This window comes from Elephas maximus, chromosome 11 (genome assembly GCF_024166365.1).
Source record: "Elephas maximus indicus isolate mEleMax1 chromosome 11, mEleMax1 primary haplotype, whole genome shotgun sequence".
Classification (NCBI taxonomy): domain Eukaryota; kingdom Metazoa; phylum Chordata; class Mammalia; order Proboscidea; family Elephantidae; genus Elephas; species Elephas maximus.
In genome coordinates, this window is record NC_064829.1 from 106,619,600 (window position 1) to 106,642,009 (window position 22,410).

At 39.3% G+C, this 22,410-nt stretch overlaps 1 protein-coding gene across 1 annotated transcript; it reads right to left on the minus strand.

Annotated features, from left to right (window-relative positions):
* Positions 1–874: 874 nt before the first annotated feature.
* On the minus strand, positions 875–19,145 carry ZNF283 (zinc finger protein 283). Its single transcript, XM_049900110.1, has 5 exons — positions 18,863–19,145; positions 18,248–18,315; positions 14,812–14,899; positions 11,897–12,023; positions 875–7,813 (listed from the first exon to the last, which is right to left on the minus strand). Exons 3-5 carry the CDS (start codon positions 14,818–14,820, stop codon positions 6,111–6,113), a joined length of 1,839 nt encoding a protein of 612 aa, XP_049756067.1. The 5' UTR covers positions 14,821–14,899; positions 18,248–18,315; positions 18,863–19,145; the 3' UTR covers positions 875–6,110.
* Positions 19,146–22,410: the final 3,265 nt, after the last annotated feature.

The window sequence follows — 22,410 nt, forward strand, 5'->3', positions numbered from 1 at the left end:
GAAGTCAAAATTCAAAGACAAGGAAAGCAGCAAATGGAAATACGAAAGTATTAAAGATTTCCAATGAAAAAACAAAACAATCCAATAGAGCATATGGTTTTTAAGGCAAGTTTTAACATTTAAAGCACAAGTCACTGAAATATCAGAAGAGAAAAAATACAATAATAAAGAAATTTGATATACAATCTCACTCATGAGATGCAAATATCCTAAATAAAATAGTAACAGATGAATCAAACAGTGCAACAAAAAAATAATACACTATGGCAAACTTTGGTATATCCAAGAACAGAGAAAAGTCAAAGAATCTCAGTATAAATTGACACATCAACAAATTAAATTGCAGAAAGAGATGATGAAATGGCACCTGATAAAATTCAGGAGCTATTCCTACTTAGTTAACAACAAAGATGATTTACTTACAACTAAGAGGAAACACTGAGGGCCTGATGCTGTCGGTTATTTTGTCATGGCTAACCACACCTGGTGACTAAAATTTCCAACTTTAGAGTCACTCTTTTGGTTGAGACAGCATTTCGCAATGTGGGTTCACATCCCTAAGACAGCAACAGGTAATGAGAATGAGGATTTCCATGGTGAAGTTTGAGATACACCAATCTAAACAAGTTACACAATTTTCTTGTTACTCTCTAGTCTTTTGATGAGCTAGTAAAGTGCTTTTGGTTGTTAATGAAGAGGTTCAGTAGATGTTAACGTCATAAGCTTCTTTAATTAGAGAATCCCCCGTTGCTTTTCCAGTACTAATGAACAAGGTGATCCTTGGCACTTAATTTCAGAAATGCTGGGATAAGGCACTGTTTCCACGACCCTGGTTAACGTGCAAATACGGTATTCGGGAGGAATAACACATTAATCTATTAGCAATGATTTATTCTGTTAAATCACTCAAAATGTTCTGCTTTGTGTTACATTTGATTTAAAATCTGAAATCACTTAGAACAATGCTGTCAACTACTGGATGGTGAATGACTGACCGGTGATACCATGGATGCCCTATCTGTACAAAATGGACACCAAGGTGAGGTACGGGTTACAATGGACAACTAGTATGACACTACAGGATTTGGCTGTCAATGCAAAAGTTTTGATGGAACTGGCATTCTTGTTTTTGGAAAGAAATAAATTTTAAAGGGTTGAATTCCAACTGTGTGAGTATATAAACACATACACATACTCTAGTTCATCCTAACTAATATGCTTTGATGCTAGCACTAAGTCATTACAGCCACCTGACTGAAAAATGATTATGAAAAGCCATCAATTTTAAGATGCATTCTGATCTCCAAATATTAAACTATAAAAAGGTTTTTAGAATGAAATCATTATCTATTTGGATTCCTATTTCAAAAGCCATGAAATCGATGAAAAGTGTAAGAACTAATTTAGATTATTTGTGCTGGTTCCATTATTTTTCCCTGTCAGTTACCCTGTATTTATATTTAGAAAATGTATTTAGAAAAGTTTGAGTCTGGATATTCCATACAAATTATTTCCTATTGCACAATTCCTATGGTAGACATTTGGATTCTGTTTGCTGATATTTTAATTAGAATTTTTGCATTTGTTGTTGTTGTTAGGTGCTGTTGAGTCAGTTCCAACTCATAGTGACCCTAGGTACAAAAGAATGAAACACTGCCTGAACCTACGTCATCCTCACAATCCTTGTCATGCTTGAGCCCATTGTTGCAGCCAATATATCAATCCATCTCATTGAGAGTTTTTCTCTTTTTGCCGACCCTCTACTTTACCAAGCATGATGTCCTTCTCCAGGGACTGGTCCCTCCCGGTAACATGTCCAAAGATTGTAAGACACAGTATCACCATTCTTGCTTCTAAGGAGCATTCTGGTTGTACTTCTTCCAAGACAGATTTGTTCGTTCTTTTGGCAGTCCATGGTATATTCAGTATTCTTCTCCAACAACACAATTCAAAGGTGTCAATCCTTCTTCGGTCTTCCTTATTCATTGTCCAGCTTTTGCATGCACATAAAGTGACTGAAAACAACCATGGCTTGGGTCAGGCACACCTTAGTCTTCAAGGTGACATCTTGCTTTTCAACACCTGAAAGAGGTCTTTGGCAGTAGATTTGCCCAATGCATCTTTTCATTTCTTAACTGCTGTTTCCACGGGTGTTGATAGTGGATCCAAGTATAATGAAATCCTTGACAACTTCAGTCTTTTCTCTGTTTATCATGATGTTGCTTATTTGTCCAGTTGTGAGGATTTTTGTTTTATGTTGAGGTATAATCCATACTGAAGCCTGTGGTCTTTGATCTTCATCAGTAAGTGCTTGAAGTCCTCTTCACTTTCAGCAAGCAAGGTTGTGTCATCTGCATAACAGAGATTGTTAATGAGTTTTCCTCAAATCCTGATGCCTTGTTCTTCTTCATATAGTCCAGCTTCTTTATTTGCTCAGCATACAGATTGAGTAAGTATGGTAAAAGGATACAACCCTGACAAACACCTTTCCTGACTTTAAACCATGCAGTATCCCCTTGTTCTGTTCCAACAACTGCTCTTGATCTATGTACAGGTTCCTCATGAGCACAATTAAGTGTTCTGGAATTCTCATTCTTTGCAATGTTATCCATAGTTTGATAATGTCCACACAGTCAAATGCCTTTGCATAGCCAATAAAATACAGGTAAACATCTTTCTGGTATTCTCTGCTTTCAGTCAGGATCCATCTGACATCAGCAATGATATTCCTGGTTCCACATCGTCTTCTGAATCCAGCTTGAATTTCTGGCAGTTCCCTGTCAATATACTGCTGCAGCTGCTTTTGCATGATCGTCAGCAAAATATTACTTGCATGTGTTACAAATGATATTGTTCAATAATTTCCACATTCAGTTGGATCACCTTTCTTGGGAATAAGCATAAATATGGATCTCTTCCAGTTGGTTGGCCAGGTAGCCGTCTTCCAGATTTCTTGGCATAGATGAATAAGCACTTCCAGCTCTGTGTCCATTTGTTGAAACATCTCAATCGGTATTCCATCAATTCCTGGAGCCTTGTTTTTCACCAATGCCTTCATCTAGCTTTTGCTTTTTAAAATCTATCTCCATCCAGTTTTGTTATTGTGTTATCCATGTAATATGAACTAACAAAATCTTTAGTGATTTTCACATTGAAATTTCTACCTAAGGAGTTAACAGTTTCCAAATGTTGTTTCTAAAAGGGAGACCTTGGACCAAATTTTCAACCTTTTCCTTTACTGTTTCAATCAGGTTTAAACATTATATTACCTTAAATCTGAAAAATCTCCTCCATATCTGTAATTACATCTGCTTTCTTACTCATGATTCTATAATGTTGTCTTTCTTTCTTTGTCCTTGTTCATATCTACGAAAATCTAGTTGAAGTTAATGGGCTTTCCACAGAAAAATACTGGCAGGAGACTGCTGTTTTCATTCCTAATTATTAATCTCTAATTTTAGTCGTTATCAATTGCTCCTATATATTGGCTTAGGATTTGTTATTTCTGTGGCTTCCTGAGTTCAATGCTAGAGGCACTATGTAGGTGTGGGGGAAGGGTGGTGAACAAGACATAGTTCTGGCCCTCCATCTTGGTTTCCTCCAAGGTGCATTAAAGGTATTATTCTTCCACTGAGTAAAGCATCAGCTATATCCTACAAGTTCTGATACACAATCATTTCATTAGCAATCTTTTCTCAAAATCTATGTTTCAATTTCTTTTTAATTCAGAATTTATATATATATGATTATAAATTTCCAAAAGTTTACCCATTGTATTAATTGTATATCTATACACAATATACAAATATATATATTATATATGTGTATGTGTATATATATATGTACATAAAACTTTATGTGGGGAGCTCTAGTAGTCACCATCTTTAAGATATCAAGTGATCAAACAGCATCAGTGATAGGAAAAACAGACATTATGTGCTTCTGATGTGTTACAATGTGAGTACACATCACCACCTATGAAGTGTTCTGGCCCAAAAATATCTAAACCTCTAGCTCTAACTTCATTTTATGAAAAATACAAATAATAGAGGCACAAATTAAATTTCACCACAAGGAAAAGAAACAAACCTAGAATGTGTGGCATTCTACAGAAAAGCTTTCTTGAACTCTTCAAACAGTTTGTTCAAGACTAAAATCTAGAGGAATGACAACCAGATGCAATGGATGAATCTAGAGAGGATGCTGGTTATAAATAAAACCAATACGATAGATTCTTGGGAGAACTGGAAAATACGAAGTAAATACAAACAGATACTGACGAATTACTGTTAATTTTTCTTGTGTAACCATGGTATTCGAATTCAGAATAAGGCTGTTCTTATTCTTAGAATATACATGCTGATGTGTTCAAGGATGAAGTATCATGATTTCTACATCTTAAATCAAATGGTACATGAGCATACATACATATACATTTAGAGAAACAGCAAATGCGGTCAAATGTTAACAATCAGTAATTTCTGATACAGCTTAAGAAATGAGCTCTGAATGAAAATCCTCTCTGGTTCCTTATGTTTTAGTAGATTTTACCCAAAACTATCTGAAATTCAAATGGGTCAGTAGTTACCTTTTCTAAAGTCATTGTACCAAAGGGGCCTTTCTCCCCTAAGAATTCACTAGTAGTAATGTTAATGATAATAATTAGGAAAATAGCTAATACATATTGAGTGTAGGTTACATACCAGATACTCTTCCAAGGATGTGACACATACTAAACCATTCAATCTCTACAACAGCACAGTGGCGCAGTGGTTAAGAGCTTGGCTGTTAACTGAAAGGTAGGCAGTTCAAACCCACCAGCCGCTCCATGGCAGAAGGATGTGCAGTCTGCTTCCATAAAGATTACAGCCTTGGAAACCTATGGGGCAGGTGTACTCTGTCCTATAGGGTCACTAACAGTTGGAATACACTTGATGGCAACGGGTTTGGTGTTTTGGTTTTAAAGCATCATTATGAGTCAGAACCAACTCAAGGGCAATGGGTTTTTACCACAGCATTTTAAGCATGATGGCCAGAGGAAATACGCATTTTCCTCAATATCCTACAGATGGCACTTTGAGACTGTAAACTATAGTTTGTGCCACAAATAAAGATTTCCCTACATTTGTTACCTTAACAGAGTTATTCTCTAGATGAGTTTGCTGAAACTTAACAAAGATTAAATGGTTTTGGAAGGCGTCTATGCATTCGCTACATGAACACATCTGTCATCAATTCTCTTATGGTACGAGCATGAGGAGAGTGATTGCTGCATTCACCGTTTCTTCCTGTAATATATTCTGCTACTCAGATCGGTGAAGGCTTTCCTATACTGATTAAAGTGTGTTGTGATTTCTCTCATGTTTTAAAAAGGTGAATGTTGTCTCTCAAACTATTTCTCATGAAGGATCAATTTTCATTTTTAATTTCCAATCATTTATGAACTGATACTTTTGTAAAATACAATAGCCATGTTGTGGCAACATGAAATTTAAAATGTCCAAATACTTACTCTCAGTTTTTGTATTTACCTCATGATGGACATATAATACTTTGTGGACTGGTACCAGTCTGTGGGCAACACTTAGTAGCACTGGTCTAAAGACCTTCCTACAATTCTAATTCAAAGGGTCTCTAATTAGGATGAATTCTCTGGTGTACTCTAAGATATCTACCATGTCTACAGGCTTGTTCATTACAGTCAGAGGATTTCACAGCAGTATGAGTTCTCTGGTGTGCAGTCAGAACTGAATTCAGTTTAGGTCCTTCTCTCATTCCTTAAAGTGTTTCTCACAAGGATAAATTCTCTGACATTGAATAAGCTTTGGGCCATGGATAAAGATTTCCCCACATTTCTTACGTTTAAGGGCTTCAAACAGGTATAAATTTAAATTCATTAGGATTATACAGATGTCCAAAGGCCTTTTCATATCCTTTGTATTCAAAACGTTTTTCACTAGTATAATTTGCTGTTATCAAGTAAGTTGTCCATACTCAGGAAAGGCTTCTAATCACTCTTTACATTCATAGGGTTTCTCCAGAGTAAGATTTTTGTCTCATGTTCAGTAAGTTGTCCATACACACAAAAAAATATTTTGCATCTCTTAAATTCATAAAGTTTCACCAATATGAATTTTCTTATTTGAGTAAGGTATCCATGTAAAGGCCTCCCCACATTCTTTGTATTCATAGGGTTTATCACTACTATGAATTCTCTCATGTTGAGCAAGGCTTGAGGCACGAATATAGGTCTTTCCACATTCCTTACATTGATAAGGTTTCTCACCAGTATGAAATCTCTGATGAATACTAAGTTGATAGCCACTACCAAAGGCCTTCCCACATTCTTTACATTCATAAGGTTTCTCACCAGTATGCACTCTCTCATGCTTAACTAGGCCCCAACGCCAACTAAAGGTCTTCCCACATTCCTTACATTTAAAAGGTTTCTCACCAGTATGAATTTTCTGATGTTGAGTAAGGTGATAGCCTCGACTAAAGGCTTTTCCACATTCTTTACATTGATAAGGTTTCTCACCAGTATGGATTCTCTCATGTTGAACAAGGCTTGAGCCACAATTAAAGGACTTCCCACATTCCTTACATTCATAGGGTTTCTCACCAGTATGAAATATCTGATGTCGAGTAAGTTGGTACCCACTACAAAATGCCTTCCCGCATTCTTTACATTCATAGGATTTCTCACCAGCATGGATTCTCTCGTGTTTAACAAGGCTTGAACCCCAACTGAAGGCTTTCCCACATTCTTTACATTCATAAGGCTTCTCACCAGTATGAATTTTCTGATGTTGAGTAAGATAATAGCCACGACTAAAGGCCTTCCCACATTCTTTACATTCATAGGGTTTCTCACCAGTATGTATTCTTTCATGTTGAACTAGACTTGAGCCACAATTAAAGGCCTTCCCACATTCCTTACATTCATAGGGTTTCTCAACAGTATGAAATATCTGGTGTCGAGTCAGTTGATAGCCCCAACAAAAAGCCTTTCCACATATTTTACATTCATAAGGTTTCTCACCAGTATGAATTTTACGATGCTGAGTGAGTTGATAGCCACGACTGAAGGCCTTCCCACATTCTTTACATTCATGAGGTTTCTCACCAGTATGAATTATCTCATGTTTAACAAGGCTGGAGCCCCAAAAAAAGGCCTTCCCACATTTTTTACATTCATAAGATTTCACACCAATATGAATTTTCTGATGTTGAGTAAGTTGATAGCCACGACTAAAGGCCTTCCCACATTCTTTACATTGATAGGGCTTCTCACCAGTATGAAGTCTCTCATGTTTAACAAGGCTTGATCCCCAACTAAAGGTCTTCCCACATTCCTTACATTCATAGGGTTTCTCACCAGTATGCCATCTCTGATGCACAGTAAGTTGATAGGCACTAAAAAAGGTCTTCCCACATTCTTTACAGTCAAAGTGTTTTTCAGCAGAATGAGTTCTCTCATGTTGAATGAGTTTTGAACCATGATGAAAGGCCTTCCCACATTCCTTACATACATAGGGTTTCTCTCTATGACGAATTCTCTGATGTGGAGTAAATGATTTAGTTTTTTTGTAAGTGAGCATGTTTTCATAGCTGATTATCATTTGACTGAAATATCCCTCTTGGTGTCCCGGGATTCTCTTGAATTTGCTTCTGCACTTCCAATCATTTCTAAGAATGGAGGCCTCAAGGGCAAGAGTTTTACTTTTTTCCTTTATCTCCCACTGGGAAAAATTTATTTCAAAAATATCCTTTTCTGAAAATGTATTTTTGGTCTCATAGGTTGACTCCAAATCTGAAAGAAAACAATACAACCATGCATTTTATTTCCTTTACCAGAAATAAAATCTCAATAGTAGAAATAAAAAACAAATCAAAAATAATACCCATTAGAAGCGAATGAGATGATGAGACTTACTGATCTAACTTCTGAGCATGAAGGCTCTCCCTTTCCTGCCAAACGATAAACTCAGCTTTGATTTTTCAGCTCTTATGATCTTAATGTTCTGATCCGACAATTTCTTGAGGATTCCACCAAGATCACCTTAACAAGTCCCTTGCCTTCCTGTGTTGATGGTCCCTCAGACCAAAATATGAGCTTTCATCAATCAAACCCTTATGTGCCCATGTGTGGTCATCCAATGTCCCCTCTGGGCATGTCACTTAATGGCAATCAAATGTACTTGCTATAATGAACTTTTGATGATTTTGTTTTGTTTAACCTAGTTTTCTAAGTTTTCTGCAACATGTGGCTTGTTTTCTTTACCTCAGGCCAAAAGTCTCCTGTAAGATTTTGATTTAATTCCAGTTTGTTGTATGAACTTTGAACCCTGGTATATTGTCTTTGGTAATCTATATGTGATTACCGAAAAAGGAATGATCTCCACCTCCTAACTGGCTTACATGCACACAAGGTCACGGAGGCCGACACTCCTGATTTCATCAGGAAATCACTCCGTGTTACTCTCTACAGTTCACACTTGTTCTAAGTCACTGACTGTCTATGGGTTTGTGTGTCTATGTTTGTAATCAATTCTACAGCTAACTCATGGTTTGAGCCATGCTCCACTTCACAGCAAGACCACAAACTAGTGATTACTAGACTGGTCATAATGGCATAGTTGCCAAAATGTTTTTCAGCATACTTTACATCAGTATTAAGTATTACTTCTCAACATAGAAATAATCCCTTCTGTAATGCTTTACTTTAAAAAAAAAGTCTGCAAGCATGAAACAATTAACAACTTCCACTTTAGGAAATCCAGCTTCTTACATGTATATTCATCATTACCCTAATCTCTATTTTTTTTTTTTTCTAGGTTTATCGGGTAAAGTGTCAGCCTTTCATTAAGAAAAATTTCGATTTACAACGGCCACTTTGGCAGACTTTGATTTTTAACAAGTTTTTACAACCACACAGAGTTAGAGAATGAAGAAAATTAGTAAATTTGAGATAAAAAAAATCTAAGGGAAGGACGAATGGACCACAACTACCACAACCTCCACCAGACTGAGCCCAGAGCAACTAGCTGATTGTTGGTTACCACCACCAACTGCTCTGGCAGGGATCACAACACAGGGTCTTCCACTGAGTGAAAGAAAAATTTAGAACAAAATTCAAATTTACCAAAAAAAAATGGCTTGCTGGTCTGACAGATACTGGAGAAACCCTGAGAGTATGGTCCCCGGACACCCTTTTAACTCAGTACTGAAGTCACTCCTGAGGTTCACCCTTCAGCCAAAGATTAGACAGGTCTATAGGGCTAACAATAACACACATCAGGGACGTGCTTCATAGTTCAGCCATGTGTATGAGACTAATGGGCACACCAGCCCAGAAGCAAAGACGAGAAGGCAGGAAGGGAGAGGAAAACTGGATGAATGGAAACAGGGAACCCAGGGTGGAGAAGGGGTGAATATTGACATATCATGGGGTTGGCAACCAATGTCACAAAACAATCTGTGTATTAACTGTTTAACAAGCAACTAATTTGCTCTGTAAACTTTTGCCTAAATCACAATAAAAAAAGTTAAGAAAATCTATGGGAGCTCCTGTGCTGACAGGCTTGTAGACACTAAGTCTGTAAGTTTAAAAAAATAGAATCTAACAATTTTCAAGGAGACAGAAAAATTATGTTCCTAATGCATTAAATAAACCCTGGTGGCATAGTAGTTAAGAGCTACAACTGTTAACCAAAAGGTCAGCAGTTCAAATCCACCGGGTGCTCCTTGGAAACCCTATGGGGCAGCTCTACTCAGTCCTATAGGGTCGCTATGAGTTGGAATTGACTTGATGGCAATGCTATGAGTTGGAATTGACTTGGTTTTGGGTTTAATGTGTAAAATGTTGTGGCTCTTTAAGAAAATCTTCAAATGCTTGCTGAAGGAAAAGCATTTAACTCCCAGCTAAATTAATGTCCTTGTTTACTACAAGATAAGAACCAAAGGATTGCTATTAGATTTTCGGTGGCTTTTTAAACAACTTTTGGAATTTACATGAATATATAAGGAGAATTCTATTATCGTTTCTTTTTGGAGATATACCCTAGGCACATATGTGGACTGTGTTATCTCTGTATTGAGTCCCTGGGTGGCACAAATGGTTAAGTGCTCAACTGCTAGCCAAAAGGTTGGCAGTTTAAACCCACCCAGAGGCTCCTACAGAGACAGGCCTGGTGATCGATCTGCTTCTGGAATGTCACAGCCTTGAAAACTATGGAGCAGTCCTACTCTGCACACACGGGGTTGCCGTGAGTAGGAGTCAACTTTTTATTATTATTACTATTATTATAAGCTCAAACCATTTTGATTCAGCTTTGATTAATGTGCTTAGCTGCCAGCTGAAAGGTTGGAGATTCAAGTCCACCCAGAGGTGCCCTGGGAGAAAGGCCTGGTGATCTAATTCTGCAAAATCGGCCACTGAAAACCCTATGGACAATAGTTCTATTCTGATGCACATGGGGTCGCCATGAGTCAGAGTCAACTTGACAGCAAGTCAACTTGGTGGTTGTTGGTTAAATTTATAATAAACTAAAGGTAAAAATCACATTGGTAAAGACTTCAGAGAAGGATAATGGGAAGGAAGAACATGAGCTCACATAGGTTGGAAAATGATCCTGTTTTAAGTGTATTCAGGCTCCATCTCTTGAAAGCAAATAAACATAGAGCAAACTGAAATTCATCTGGCTGAGAACAGGCTCTGGAGCCAGACTTCCTAGGTTCAATCCCTGCCACTGCCTCCCACCAGCTATACAATGTAAGAAAGTCATTTTAACTGTATGTGCCTCAGTATTCTCATCTGTAAAAAGGGAATATAAAAACAGTACCTACCTCAAGGGGATGTTGTGAAGGCTAAATAAATTAATGTATTTGTAGTGCTTAGAATAGAGCCTGGTACATAGTGTCAAAGAGATTGAAGCCCCGGTGGTGCAGTGGTTAAGAGCTTGGCTGCTAACCAAAAAGTTGGCAGTTCGAATCCACCAGCTAGCTACTCCTTGGACATCACATAGACAGTTCTACTCTGTCCCATAGGGTCGCTATGATTCAGAACTGACTCGACGACAACGGGTTTGGTTTTGGTTTATTTTAAGATTTTCTTACCCACAAACCATATATACACTGTGAAGAAGTTCCTACTAAAACTGATCCTGTCAGTGCTTTTCTTTCACCCAACATTGCTAATTTTTTCTTTCCTGTGCAGAAGCCAGGTTTACTAAGTTTGAATTTCAGAAGGCATGGCTGAAGGTGGGTGGAAGGCCTGAGACCACCTTGTGACCTGATATCATTTGATCTCAGCAACAGGGGAGGCCAGGGTTCAATCAGTTATATTGAGATTGACCAGTGGTTGATCTTCTAGTCTTCTCTCTCCTTTTCTCTTTATGAGCCTCATTGCAACTAGCAGACTTCAAGCTGTTTGCATTTTTCTGGAACCAGAATGGTCTCCCTATATGCGTACAAAATAACTGCTCAGAATAAATGTTAATGTTTCAATTTCTTTGACTTTTGATTATTTTTAATGATAGTAAGCACAATGTTGGAAACCCTGGTGGCATAGTAGTTAAGTGCTCTGCTGTGGCCTTCTTATGGCTCCTCAACCGAAAGAACCAAATTTTAAGTTGCAAGGATATACCGCATCTATAGAAACCCAGCCCCTTGGTGTTACAGAAAAAGGAAAGGCCAGAGAAAGGTGTGAAGGTCACTGAGGAATGGGGAAGATCCTCTGATCTAACCCAACAAATGCCAAAGCATTCCTTAGGGAACACGGAGAAGAAATTTAGCTAGTTTCTTCAAAGACAGCCCTGAAATTCCCAACAAAGAATTCAGGGATTTGAACGTTTCAGGGAGCAGATTCGACGTTCTTTCAGGCAGATGACCTTACCCAGGGAGACCAAGTTGCTGTAATTCTCCAGCATCACATCCACGTACAAGTCCCTCTGAGCAGGGTCCAGGCATTCCCACTCCTCCTGAGAGAAGGCAATGGCCACGTCCCTGAACGTCACCAATCCCTGAAACCAAAAACCCACGTATTACTTGTGAAATTAAATATTTCCAAGAGGAAAGAAAGTTATGAAGGATAATATTGAAAGAAGGGAAACTGCAACAATCAAGTAGGCCGAAAGCCTGTGGTACTAGGGAAAAGTCAGGAAATTAGTGTGACTAAAGCAGAGTGTCTACATATTCCAGAAGAATCCTGTTACAGTAAAAGAAACTTCCTGGATACTATAAGATAATAGATATCCAAACCTATTTGGTAATAGATAAAATAATCTGTTTCTCTATTAAATAAAAGAGTATGTGTGTATGTGTATATATGGAAGCCCTAGTGGCATAGTAGTTAAGTGCTATGGCTGCTAACCAAAAGGTCAGCAGTTCGAATCCACCAGGTGCTCCTTGGAAATTCTATGGAGCAGTTCTACTGTGTCCTGTAGGGTCACTATGAGACAGAATTGACTCGATGGCAACAGGTTCGGTTTTTTATGTGTGTATGTGTGAAAGTTTTCATGTTTTATTTTCCTTAAAAGCAAAAGTCTATATATATACACATACATATATATGGGCACACACACACGCACACACATGTTCAGTTGTATATATACGTGTGTGTATGTGTATGTGGGAAACCTTGGTGGCATAGTGGTTAAGAGCTACGTCTGCTAACCAAAAAAGTCAGCAGTTCAAATTCACCAGGTGCTCCTTGGAATCCCTACGGGGCAGTTCTACTCTGTCCTATAGAGGTGCTATGAGTCGGAATCAACTCGACAGCAACGGGTTTGGTTTTGGCTTTATGTGTATATGTGTAAATATATTCTATTCCAGACAGGTTTGGATATCTATTATCTTACAGTATCCAGGAAGTTTCTTCTACTGTAACAGGGAAGTTTCTTCTACTATACACATATATACACACACGTATATATATGTGTGTGTGTGTGTATATATATATACATATACATAGATGTTCAGTTTTAGATATATAAGTGTCCGTATGTGTATATGTGTGCTCTTTTCCCTTTTAAAAAAATGAAAACCTTTTTTCCAAAGGTGCTTATAAAATATCATAAGAAAATAATTTCCATTAAATAAAGGAATATCCTCAAGCCTCAAGTTCGTCATTTTGTTAGATGACATCATAAGCATTTTTTCTTATAATCATGAGTAAATAAAATGTTTCTTTTATTATGGATATATTTATTTATACATTTAGGCTGAATAAAACTTCTAAAGATTTTCTTAAATCTGGGAATCTATTATCATCTAGTACGTATGCATCTAGATCATCTCCTTACTTATTACCATTGACTAACCCTCACTTAACGCCTTTCTTATCCCTGGGTGAGAGGATACTGATCAGGTTGTTGCACATGACACAGATGTCATCCAAGACTGGTGTCCATGACAAAATGGACTTTGATACCGCTCTTCATCAATTAGGGAATCCCTGGAAAGAACCACTCACTCCCCTCTCTAATCCTAAAACCTTGCAAAGCATAATATCTCACATAAACCAAGGCTCAGACCAAGCAAGATCAAATTCCATCTTATTTCTTTGGAAAACTCAGGGCTGTGGAGAAGTTCCAAGTTTTCTTGTATGGTCCAATGAGACCATCCTTACTAACTCATCACATCACAGACTTGTGGGAGTGTGAAATTCTAACAAAGGGAAATGGTGAGGACCTGGATGAATCAAAATAGAAGTGACAACAAAGAGCAATACCAGAGACAGCCTGCCACGGATATGTTACAATTAAACACCCAAGGTCTTCCAGAAAATCCATAAACAAACTGTTTTCTCGGATGACCACCCAGCTGTCTAAGGGCAGAGTACCCTTACCAGCCGGCCTGCTTGCTAAAACACAAAAATAAAAACCAGTTGCCGAGGAGTCCGTTCCGACTCCTGGCGAACTCGTGTGTGTCAGAATAGAACTGCGCTATACAGGCCTTTCAATGGCTGATTTTTCACAGGTAGATCACTGGGACTTTCTTCTGAAGTACCTCTGGGTGGACTTGAACTTCCAACCTTTTAGTCAGGAGCTGAGCAAATTAACTGTTTGTACCACCCATCGACTGGCCTGTCTGCTAGCTGCCTGCTAATCAGCATCCTACCCTGAAAAAGGAAAACGTTTGTTGTGTTTAAATTGCCTGCAGTCTTCCATTCTATTTCTTCTTTCTCTTATGTTGAACCCTATTTGTACTCTGATAGATGAATTCAATCTACTACAGTCAATCCTCATCATTTGCAAATTCTGTATTCCGAAATCTGCCTATTTACTAAAAGTACTTGTGGGAGTTCACAGGCCCATGCATGTGCAAAGTGGTGAAAAATTCCTAGCTGAGGCTGAACAAAGCTGATCTGGTATTAGCTAATGCAGTGTTCATGGGACTTCACAGAACATAACTACTGTGAATAACGAGAACTGACCATACTGGTTTCTCTGTTTAGAAGTAAAAGCGTGCTAATCATTAACTATATTTCACTGAGGAGCTCAAGTGTTCCTCTGAAGGGGCTCCATTCCTCCACCGCTCTACCACTACTCTTGATAGAAGACTGAACATACAGAAGATGCTGACTAATGTGTTCAATCAATATGCTGACTCTGGTTGGAAAAGAGAGGGGCACGCGGTGGGAGGGGTGGATGTTGGGCTATTTGGCACCCTTTTTCACTGGAGTGGGAGGAACTGAGCAGCAGCTTAAGTGATGGGAGTCTGTTAGGTAGAAAGCTTCGAGGTTATCAATAGAAATAGAGCATGACTTAAAAATCATGATCTTTCAAGGAGAGAGAAATGCCAACTTACGTCAGTCATGGTCCTAGGATTTCAAGAACAAATTAATCCTCCATGGGGTTCCTCTACTGGTGAAGCACAGCGTCCAGAGAAGTCAGAGCTGGGGAGGAACAAGAAGCTTAGACCAGGTGTGCTTACGTGATCCCACCCTGACTTAAGCTTATCTATGTTCCTGTTTCTAACCTCTTACCCCTACATGCCATTTACGGAATCTAAACTCTCTCCACAAACCCCAAGGCACTTCAGTAGGAGGGTTTCTGGCCAGTGCCCAATTCTGAGGACACTGCTCTGGATCTGAGACTGGCTGTTCAGTCCTGCCTACATCAGATCTTCCTCCCTCTATTCCCAATCTTGTGGTTAAGAAGGCGCCACACCATTCAAACTAGAACCTCCTTACAGCCTCAGGGTGAAAAAAGTTGGTCAAGACACAGGAGCTGACAAGGTGTACCAAGGAATTACTCGGGCAACTGCCTGAATCCAAAAAGTCTACTGCTTAACTACATACCCAAGGAATGGAACACCATGCAGTGGATAAATATGCTAAGTTGGGGAAAATACTCAAGATAGATTATCAATAGAAAAAAATGGGTTACAGGATGTATCTATAGTATGATTACATTTATAAAATATATGTAAGATCAATATAGAGAGAGTGGCAATCAGACATTAATAGATTTTAAAAAGTTTAGAAAGTTATAAATCTGTATATTAATAAAGTTTTATTGTAAACATAATATTCTTTAGGTATTCTGCATAATTTTGCAACAATGACCATGCATCATACCAACTCTATGGTTTCTATGTATGTCCATGCCCTGCCTAGAAAAAAAGGCTAAAATTCTCCAAGCAATGGTCATGGTGCTATTGATGAGGTCTCGATTCTGCTTCCTTTCATGTCTTCTTGACAGATGGACTTATTTTGCATTTCAACCTCTTTTTAGACATGATACCCTCCAGATAATTTTCAATCAGTTGATCCTGGTAGTCTCACTGTAATCAAAATCATTAGAATAAAAACTGTAAGTTTACAGAATAAATTCCATTGGCCTCCACAGTGTTGGTCATGACCCAACAATATTACCTATAATCACTCTCCTCTGATCTCCTAAGACAGGTCATCTCAACTGTCCTGTTGGCCATTATTGCTCTATTGCCTTGCACTTATTCCTATTCATATTCAGTCTTCTTTGTCTTAAAGGTAGCAACTGCATCTTTTAGTCACTGCATTTCCTCACAAGTACTACTACCACAGGCCTTTGCATTTGGGGAAAAATGTTACCCAGAATTCCACTTCTAGAAATGTATCCTTAAGACACAGCTACAGAAGCACACAAAATACACGCACAAGGACATTCAACCAAAAATAATTTTTGATAACCAAGAATTAGAAACTATGTAAAAGTAGGCAAGACGTTTACTAATTTATAGCCTACTATACCCTCACTCAAGTGCCTGGGTGGCACGAATGGTTAAGTGTTCAGTCAACTACTAGCCAAAAGGTTGGAGGTTTGAACCCACCCAGAGGCAGCTCAGAAGACAGGCCTGGCGATCTGCTTCTGAAAGGTCATAGCCTTGAAAACCCTGCGTGGCAGTTCTACCCTGCACACATAGGTTCGTCATGAGTTAGAATCAACTCGATGGCAACTGACAACATACTCTCACTAGTAATGATGATATGGATCCATATTAACTGATGAAGAAAGTCATGCATGATCAATTTCTTAGTGAGGTAGGCAGGTCTGTAAAGGACGCATAATATGGGAGGTATAGTCTGTTGAGGGGAAAACCTGGTGGCATAGTGGTTAAGTGCTACAGCTGCTAACCAAGAGGTCAGCAGTTCGAATCCACCAGGCTTTCTTTGGAAACTCTATTGGGCAGTTCTACTCTGTCCTACAGGGTCACTATGAGTCGGAATTGACTCGACGGCAGTGGGTGGTGGGAGTCTGTTGACGAGTCCCTGGGTGGCACAAACAGTTAAGTGCTCCACTACTAACTAAAAGGTGGTGGTTCACACCTACCCAAAGGCATCAAGGAAGAAAAGCCTGGCAACCTGCTTCTGAAAGGTCACAGCCTTGAAAACCCTATGGACTACAGTTCTATTCTATACACATGGGTTCGCCATGAGTCAGAATCTACTCAAAGGCAACTGGTTTGTTTTGGTTTTTTAATTCTGTTGAAATTAAGAAAAAAGGCTGTGGCGTCAGACTTTCAGGACAGAAATCTAAATTTGAAGGTTTACAAATAAGAATGGGATCACCGGCGCTTCTGCTTTCTATACATTCAAAAGAGTAAAATAAACCTCTTACCCAGTTTGAATTTTTTTTTCAAACTAAGAGCAGAAGAGTCTTCCTATCGCTTACATAAACAAAATCACAAAGGCTCACAGGGGAAAATAACTGAATAAAGATACACCAAAATATTAGGAATGGTGAACTCTAAAGGGTATAACTTTAACTTCCTCCTCTATAAGCTTCCAGGATTGCTGAATTTTCTGCAATAAGCCTGCATTAATTACATAATCAGAAATATAGAGATATTTACAAATGCAAAAAAATTGAGTAACGGGATAGATATATATTTCAGTCATTAAGGAAACTGAGAACAAAATAAGCACTTCAATTTCTCAGGAAATGTCAAGGGTTTGGAGTTATCTCTCAGGAACCAAGGACTTTGTGTAAACTAATTCTATACCCCCCAGCGATGTTAAAAATTTCTATCTAAAGATTATTTGAAAGCCTCTGCTCTTGCTGGTATAAACCCTATGCTCAAAGCCCAATCACATTCCTGCCCCTAAAAGACACAAGGCAGATAACTGAGACACTCAATCCATTCCTACCTTGCCTTGCTATAAAAATCACAACTGTACAGTAGATAAAAAATTACTTGTACATGATACCACCTAAACATTAATCTCCTTAAGTAATCATAGTCTCCAATAAAGTGCTAACATTAATCTCCGGGAGGTATGTTTCTATACTATCAGAATGCTTTGAAAAAGAGAATGTACAGGAGGATTTCCACTATCTGTCGTATGGATATGTGGCTGTTAAATAAGGAGGAGAAAGACAACTGGGGGACCCTGGGAAGTAGGCTATTAAGCCTTGGTGGCAAAGTAATTAAGTGCTGGGCTGCTAACCCAAAGGTCACCAGTTCAAAACCACCAGCCGCTCCATGGGAGAAAGATGTAGCAGTCAGCTTCCATAAATATCACAGCCTTGGAAACCCTGTAGGGCAGTTCTACTCTGTTCTATAGAGTGCATATGAGTTGGAATAGACTCCAGGCAACAGGCCTGGGGGGCAGGGATGGAAGAGGGATGCACCAGTATGGTGGGTCATTCACCAGGAAGAAAGGCCCAGGATATGCACTACAAGTCAGATTGAAGAAAGCAAAAATTCAAGACCTAAAAGCAAAAGTAATTGTACAAAAAAAAAAAAAAAAACACATTACCTGGATTTTAATTTCTAAATATGCAACAATTGTTTCCTCTGCCTCAGGGCCCTTCTTATGTGGCAGCCCTAGGGAAGAAAGAAATCTTGAGACACCAATATTTCCCGGTGCACAAACAGACTTAAAGCAATGAGAGAAAACAAACAAAAACACTCTCTAGGGCCACATCTGTCTCCAACCGCATACAACCAAGTGGAATTAAAAGGGAGGCTGCAATCTGAGTTGACAGAATTCTTAGGGACAAAGCTCTAGATGCAGTGGTTCTGAAACATGTAGCTGACCCCCAAGGAACTCCCACAGGCGCCCCTCCTAGGAATCCTAACCCGGAGACCTCCCCAGCACGTCTTCGCAGGAGCCTGTCATGACATTTCCAGATCTAATGGTCTTCTCCCAAGACATGGCGTGTGCCTTCTTGCTCAAAGCCGTCATTGTAGAGTTTAATACAGGGTTTCTTTCTGGCTCATATATGGTCGCTATAAGTAGGAATCGACTCGACGGCAATGGGTTTTTTTTTTTTTTCTTTCTTTCTTTCTGGCAGTCATTTAACAAGCCCAAAGAGAACCTTGAGGGAACCTAGAGCGACGAGCACACACAACCAAAGAAAACCACACTTACGGGTAAGGCCACGCACACCATCACGCTGTCAAATCTTCACAACCGCACCCACCGTCACGGAGACACATCCGGCCCGGTCAAGCAGTCTGTCACACACCAACCTCCTCAGCTGCTCGCGCAAACACAGCCTTGAGGCTCTGGACATGACACTTCCTGTCCAGACACGAGCCTTCCTCACCTCGGGGGCCACCCTCATCCCCGCCCTCACTGCGGATTCTTATCCAGCTCCAGTAAAGTCCCCTGAGGCGGCCCAGGCCCGCCCTATGCTGCTATCTACCCACGACGAAACTCACCTTGCAGAGCCAAGAACCGTGGGGACACCGGAAATAGACCGGAGACCGAGGTTAGTTGGGTCCCAGAGGTTTATGGGAGATGTAGTCCAGAGCTTGGTAAAGTTGAGGGTCAGCTGAAAAGAGGAAGACCCTCGATGAGATGGATTGACACAGTGGCTACAACAGTGGGCTGAAGCACAGCAACCATTGTGAGGATGGTGTCCAACCGGGCAGTGTTTAGTTCTGTTGTGCATAAGGTCGCTGTAAGTTGGAACCAACTCAACTGCACCTAACACCACCAACAATCCAGGGCCAGTAAAACCCACGGAACCTGGAAGCCCTAGACTATCCACGAACTCACCCCGCTGCTAAAAAATAAGACCTGTGCCCCCGGAGACTTCTGGGAAATGTAGTCCACAGTAGACAACTCTGCGGAAGCTGGGAACCAGGCCATTTAGAATGCTCCCGGCATGCAACACAGTTCCGCTTATCGAAGGCTCTGTTTCCCGAAGCTCGCTGTTGGCTGTGGTATTTGCTTGAGGGAGTAATGATAGTCTGCTTGGGCGAAACTGGTGGCTCATTTGTCTTTGTTGTGGCTGAAGGAGAGTTAAGAGGTCCTCATGAAGGCTGATAACCAATTCTGGAGTCCCAAGCGGGCGGGCAGCGATAGAAATGGGGGTTTCTGGGGCCTTTGGCCTGAATGAGAGCATCCCGTGGAACGTCCATGGGAATGACCCTGAAGGGAGACCTACTAGCGCCTAGAATGGTGTCTGGCAATTGAATGGATGGGTCTGTGCCTTGCTCTTAATGAGTTTATGGGTCCAATTCAGGGTCTGGGACCCTATGTGGAGTGTTTTATATTCGTGGATAATGTCTGCCATCGTGTAAGTCTGTTTCATTGGCCATGAGGAGGTTTTTGTTAGAGATTGTATGCTACTATTGGAAAGCAACAGTAAGTGGTTGTGAATGGATATTGTACTTGTGGGGACTTGTGTGAAGGTCTCTGGACTGAGAGATGTGAAGCCTGTAAGATGGTGTGTTTCTAGGAATGTAAACAAACATTCGTATTTTTGAGGTGGTTTTTTGATAGGCTTTGTGTGTGTGTGTACCATGGTGATTATGAAAGTGGGTCACTACAGTGCTGCCTAGTTGAGTCTGTGTCAATTCGATTAGCTGAGTACTGACCACTATATGCGCCTGGGAAATTGTGCCTGTTTGTTATGGTTGTAAGTGACCGTAAGCCACAGTTTCATTGTGAAGTAGTGTTACATCTTCTTGGAGCATCTTGCAATTTACCTGCCAAATAATTTCAGTATTTTATATTGAATCAAAGATGTTTTATGGCTAAGGATGGAAATCAGCATAACTTTTGAAAAGAAAGAATAAAATACTATCCAGTCGTGGAGTGGCTGAGGTAGGTTTCCATTCTTCTGTGACATTAAGGGGACTTGAGCAGGTAACTCTGAAAAGCCCTCAGTCCTGGCTTGCTGCTCTCTTCTCTATGAGGGCTCTGTTTCCAGGCAGACTGCTGGCTGCCTCTAGACTGGTCAGGATATATACCCTGAATTGTCTGCTAGCGAGATTTGTCCTATTTATTTTGGCGCGGGAGATCGAGGCCCTTCCCAATACACAGGAGAGCTGTGCATTGACTGGAGATGCAATGTGCAGTGCAGTGCACTGCAGCTGTGGCTACACTCCAGCCCATCTCTTTGCCAAGCCAGGGAGGAGGTTAGGTCAGTGGAAGAGGCTCTTTACCTACTGTATAAGATTTGTCCTGTCGTCATTCAGTTTGCAGCTCCTTGCTGCTTCCTTTTGTCCACCACGATAGGCCATAAAACATCTCAATAAATTTAAAAGGATAGAAATACAAACTGTGTTCTCCAACCACAATGGGATACAATTAGAATCAATAGCAGAAAAAAATTGGGGAAATACAAATGTGGAAATTAAACAACAGGCTCCTAAGTATCCAATGGGTCAAAGAAGAAATCACAATGGAAATTAAAAAATGCTTTGAGAATGAATGAAAATGAAGATAAAACACCAAAACTTATGGGATGCAGCTAAAGCACTGTTTAAAGGGAAGCTTATGACTGTAAATGTCTATATTAAGAAAGAAAAAAATCGCAATAACCCAATATTCCATCTTATACACTGGGAAAAGAAGAACAAACTAAACCCAAAACAAGCATAAGGAAGGAAATAATAAAGATTAGAGAAGAAAAAAATGAAATAGAGAACAGAAAAACAATATAGAAAATGTATAAAGCCAAAAGATGGTTCTTTGAAAAGTTCAACAAAATTGACAAACGTTTGCTAGATTGACTAAGAAAAAAAGAAGGCTCAAATTATTAAAATCAAAAGAAGGGACATTTCTACTGACTTCACAGAAATAAAAAAGATTATAAGAGATTGTTACGAATATTTGCCAACAAATAGATAACTTAGATGAAATAGACAAATTTCTAGAAAGACACAGCTACTGAAACTGACTTAAGAAATAGACAATCTAAATAGACCTATTACAAGTGAAGATATTGAATTAGCGATCAAAAACTACCTATCAAAAGTAACCCAGGCTCATGCAACTTTACTCCTAAATTCTACCAAACATTTAAAGAATTATTTTCAATACTTAACAAACCATTACAGAATAGAAGAGGAGGCAAGACATCTCAACTCATTTTATGAGGCTAGTATTACCCTATTACCAAAACCAGACAAAGGCATCGCAAGAAAAAACTACATACTAGTATCGCTTAGGAATATGGGTGCAAAAACCCTCAACAAAATACTAGCAAATCAAGTCCAACTACGTAATAAGGATTATATACCGTGGCAAAATGGGATTTCTCCCAAGAGTGCGACATCCAAGAGTTGTTACCACCCAAAAATAAATTAATGCATTATATAAACAGGATAAAAACAAAAATCACAATAAACAGAAAAATCATCTGACAAAATCCAACACACTTTTGTGACAAAAACACTCAATGAACTGGAAGTAGAAGTGAATGTACTCAACCTGATGAAGGACGTCTATGAAAAACCTACAGCTGACATACTTAATGGTGAAAGACTGGATACTTACCCCCTGAGATCAGGAACAAGATATATCCTCATTGTACTAAGGGTTCTGGTCAAGGAAATAAAGCAAGGAAGAGAAACAAAAGGCACTCAGATTGGAAAGGAATACATAAAATGTTGTTTATAAATGATATAATTGTCTGTGTAAAAGTCCCAAAGAATCAACAAAAGACTCTTGGAACTCATAAG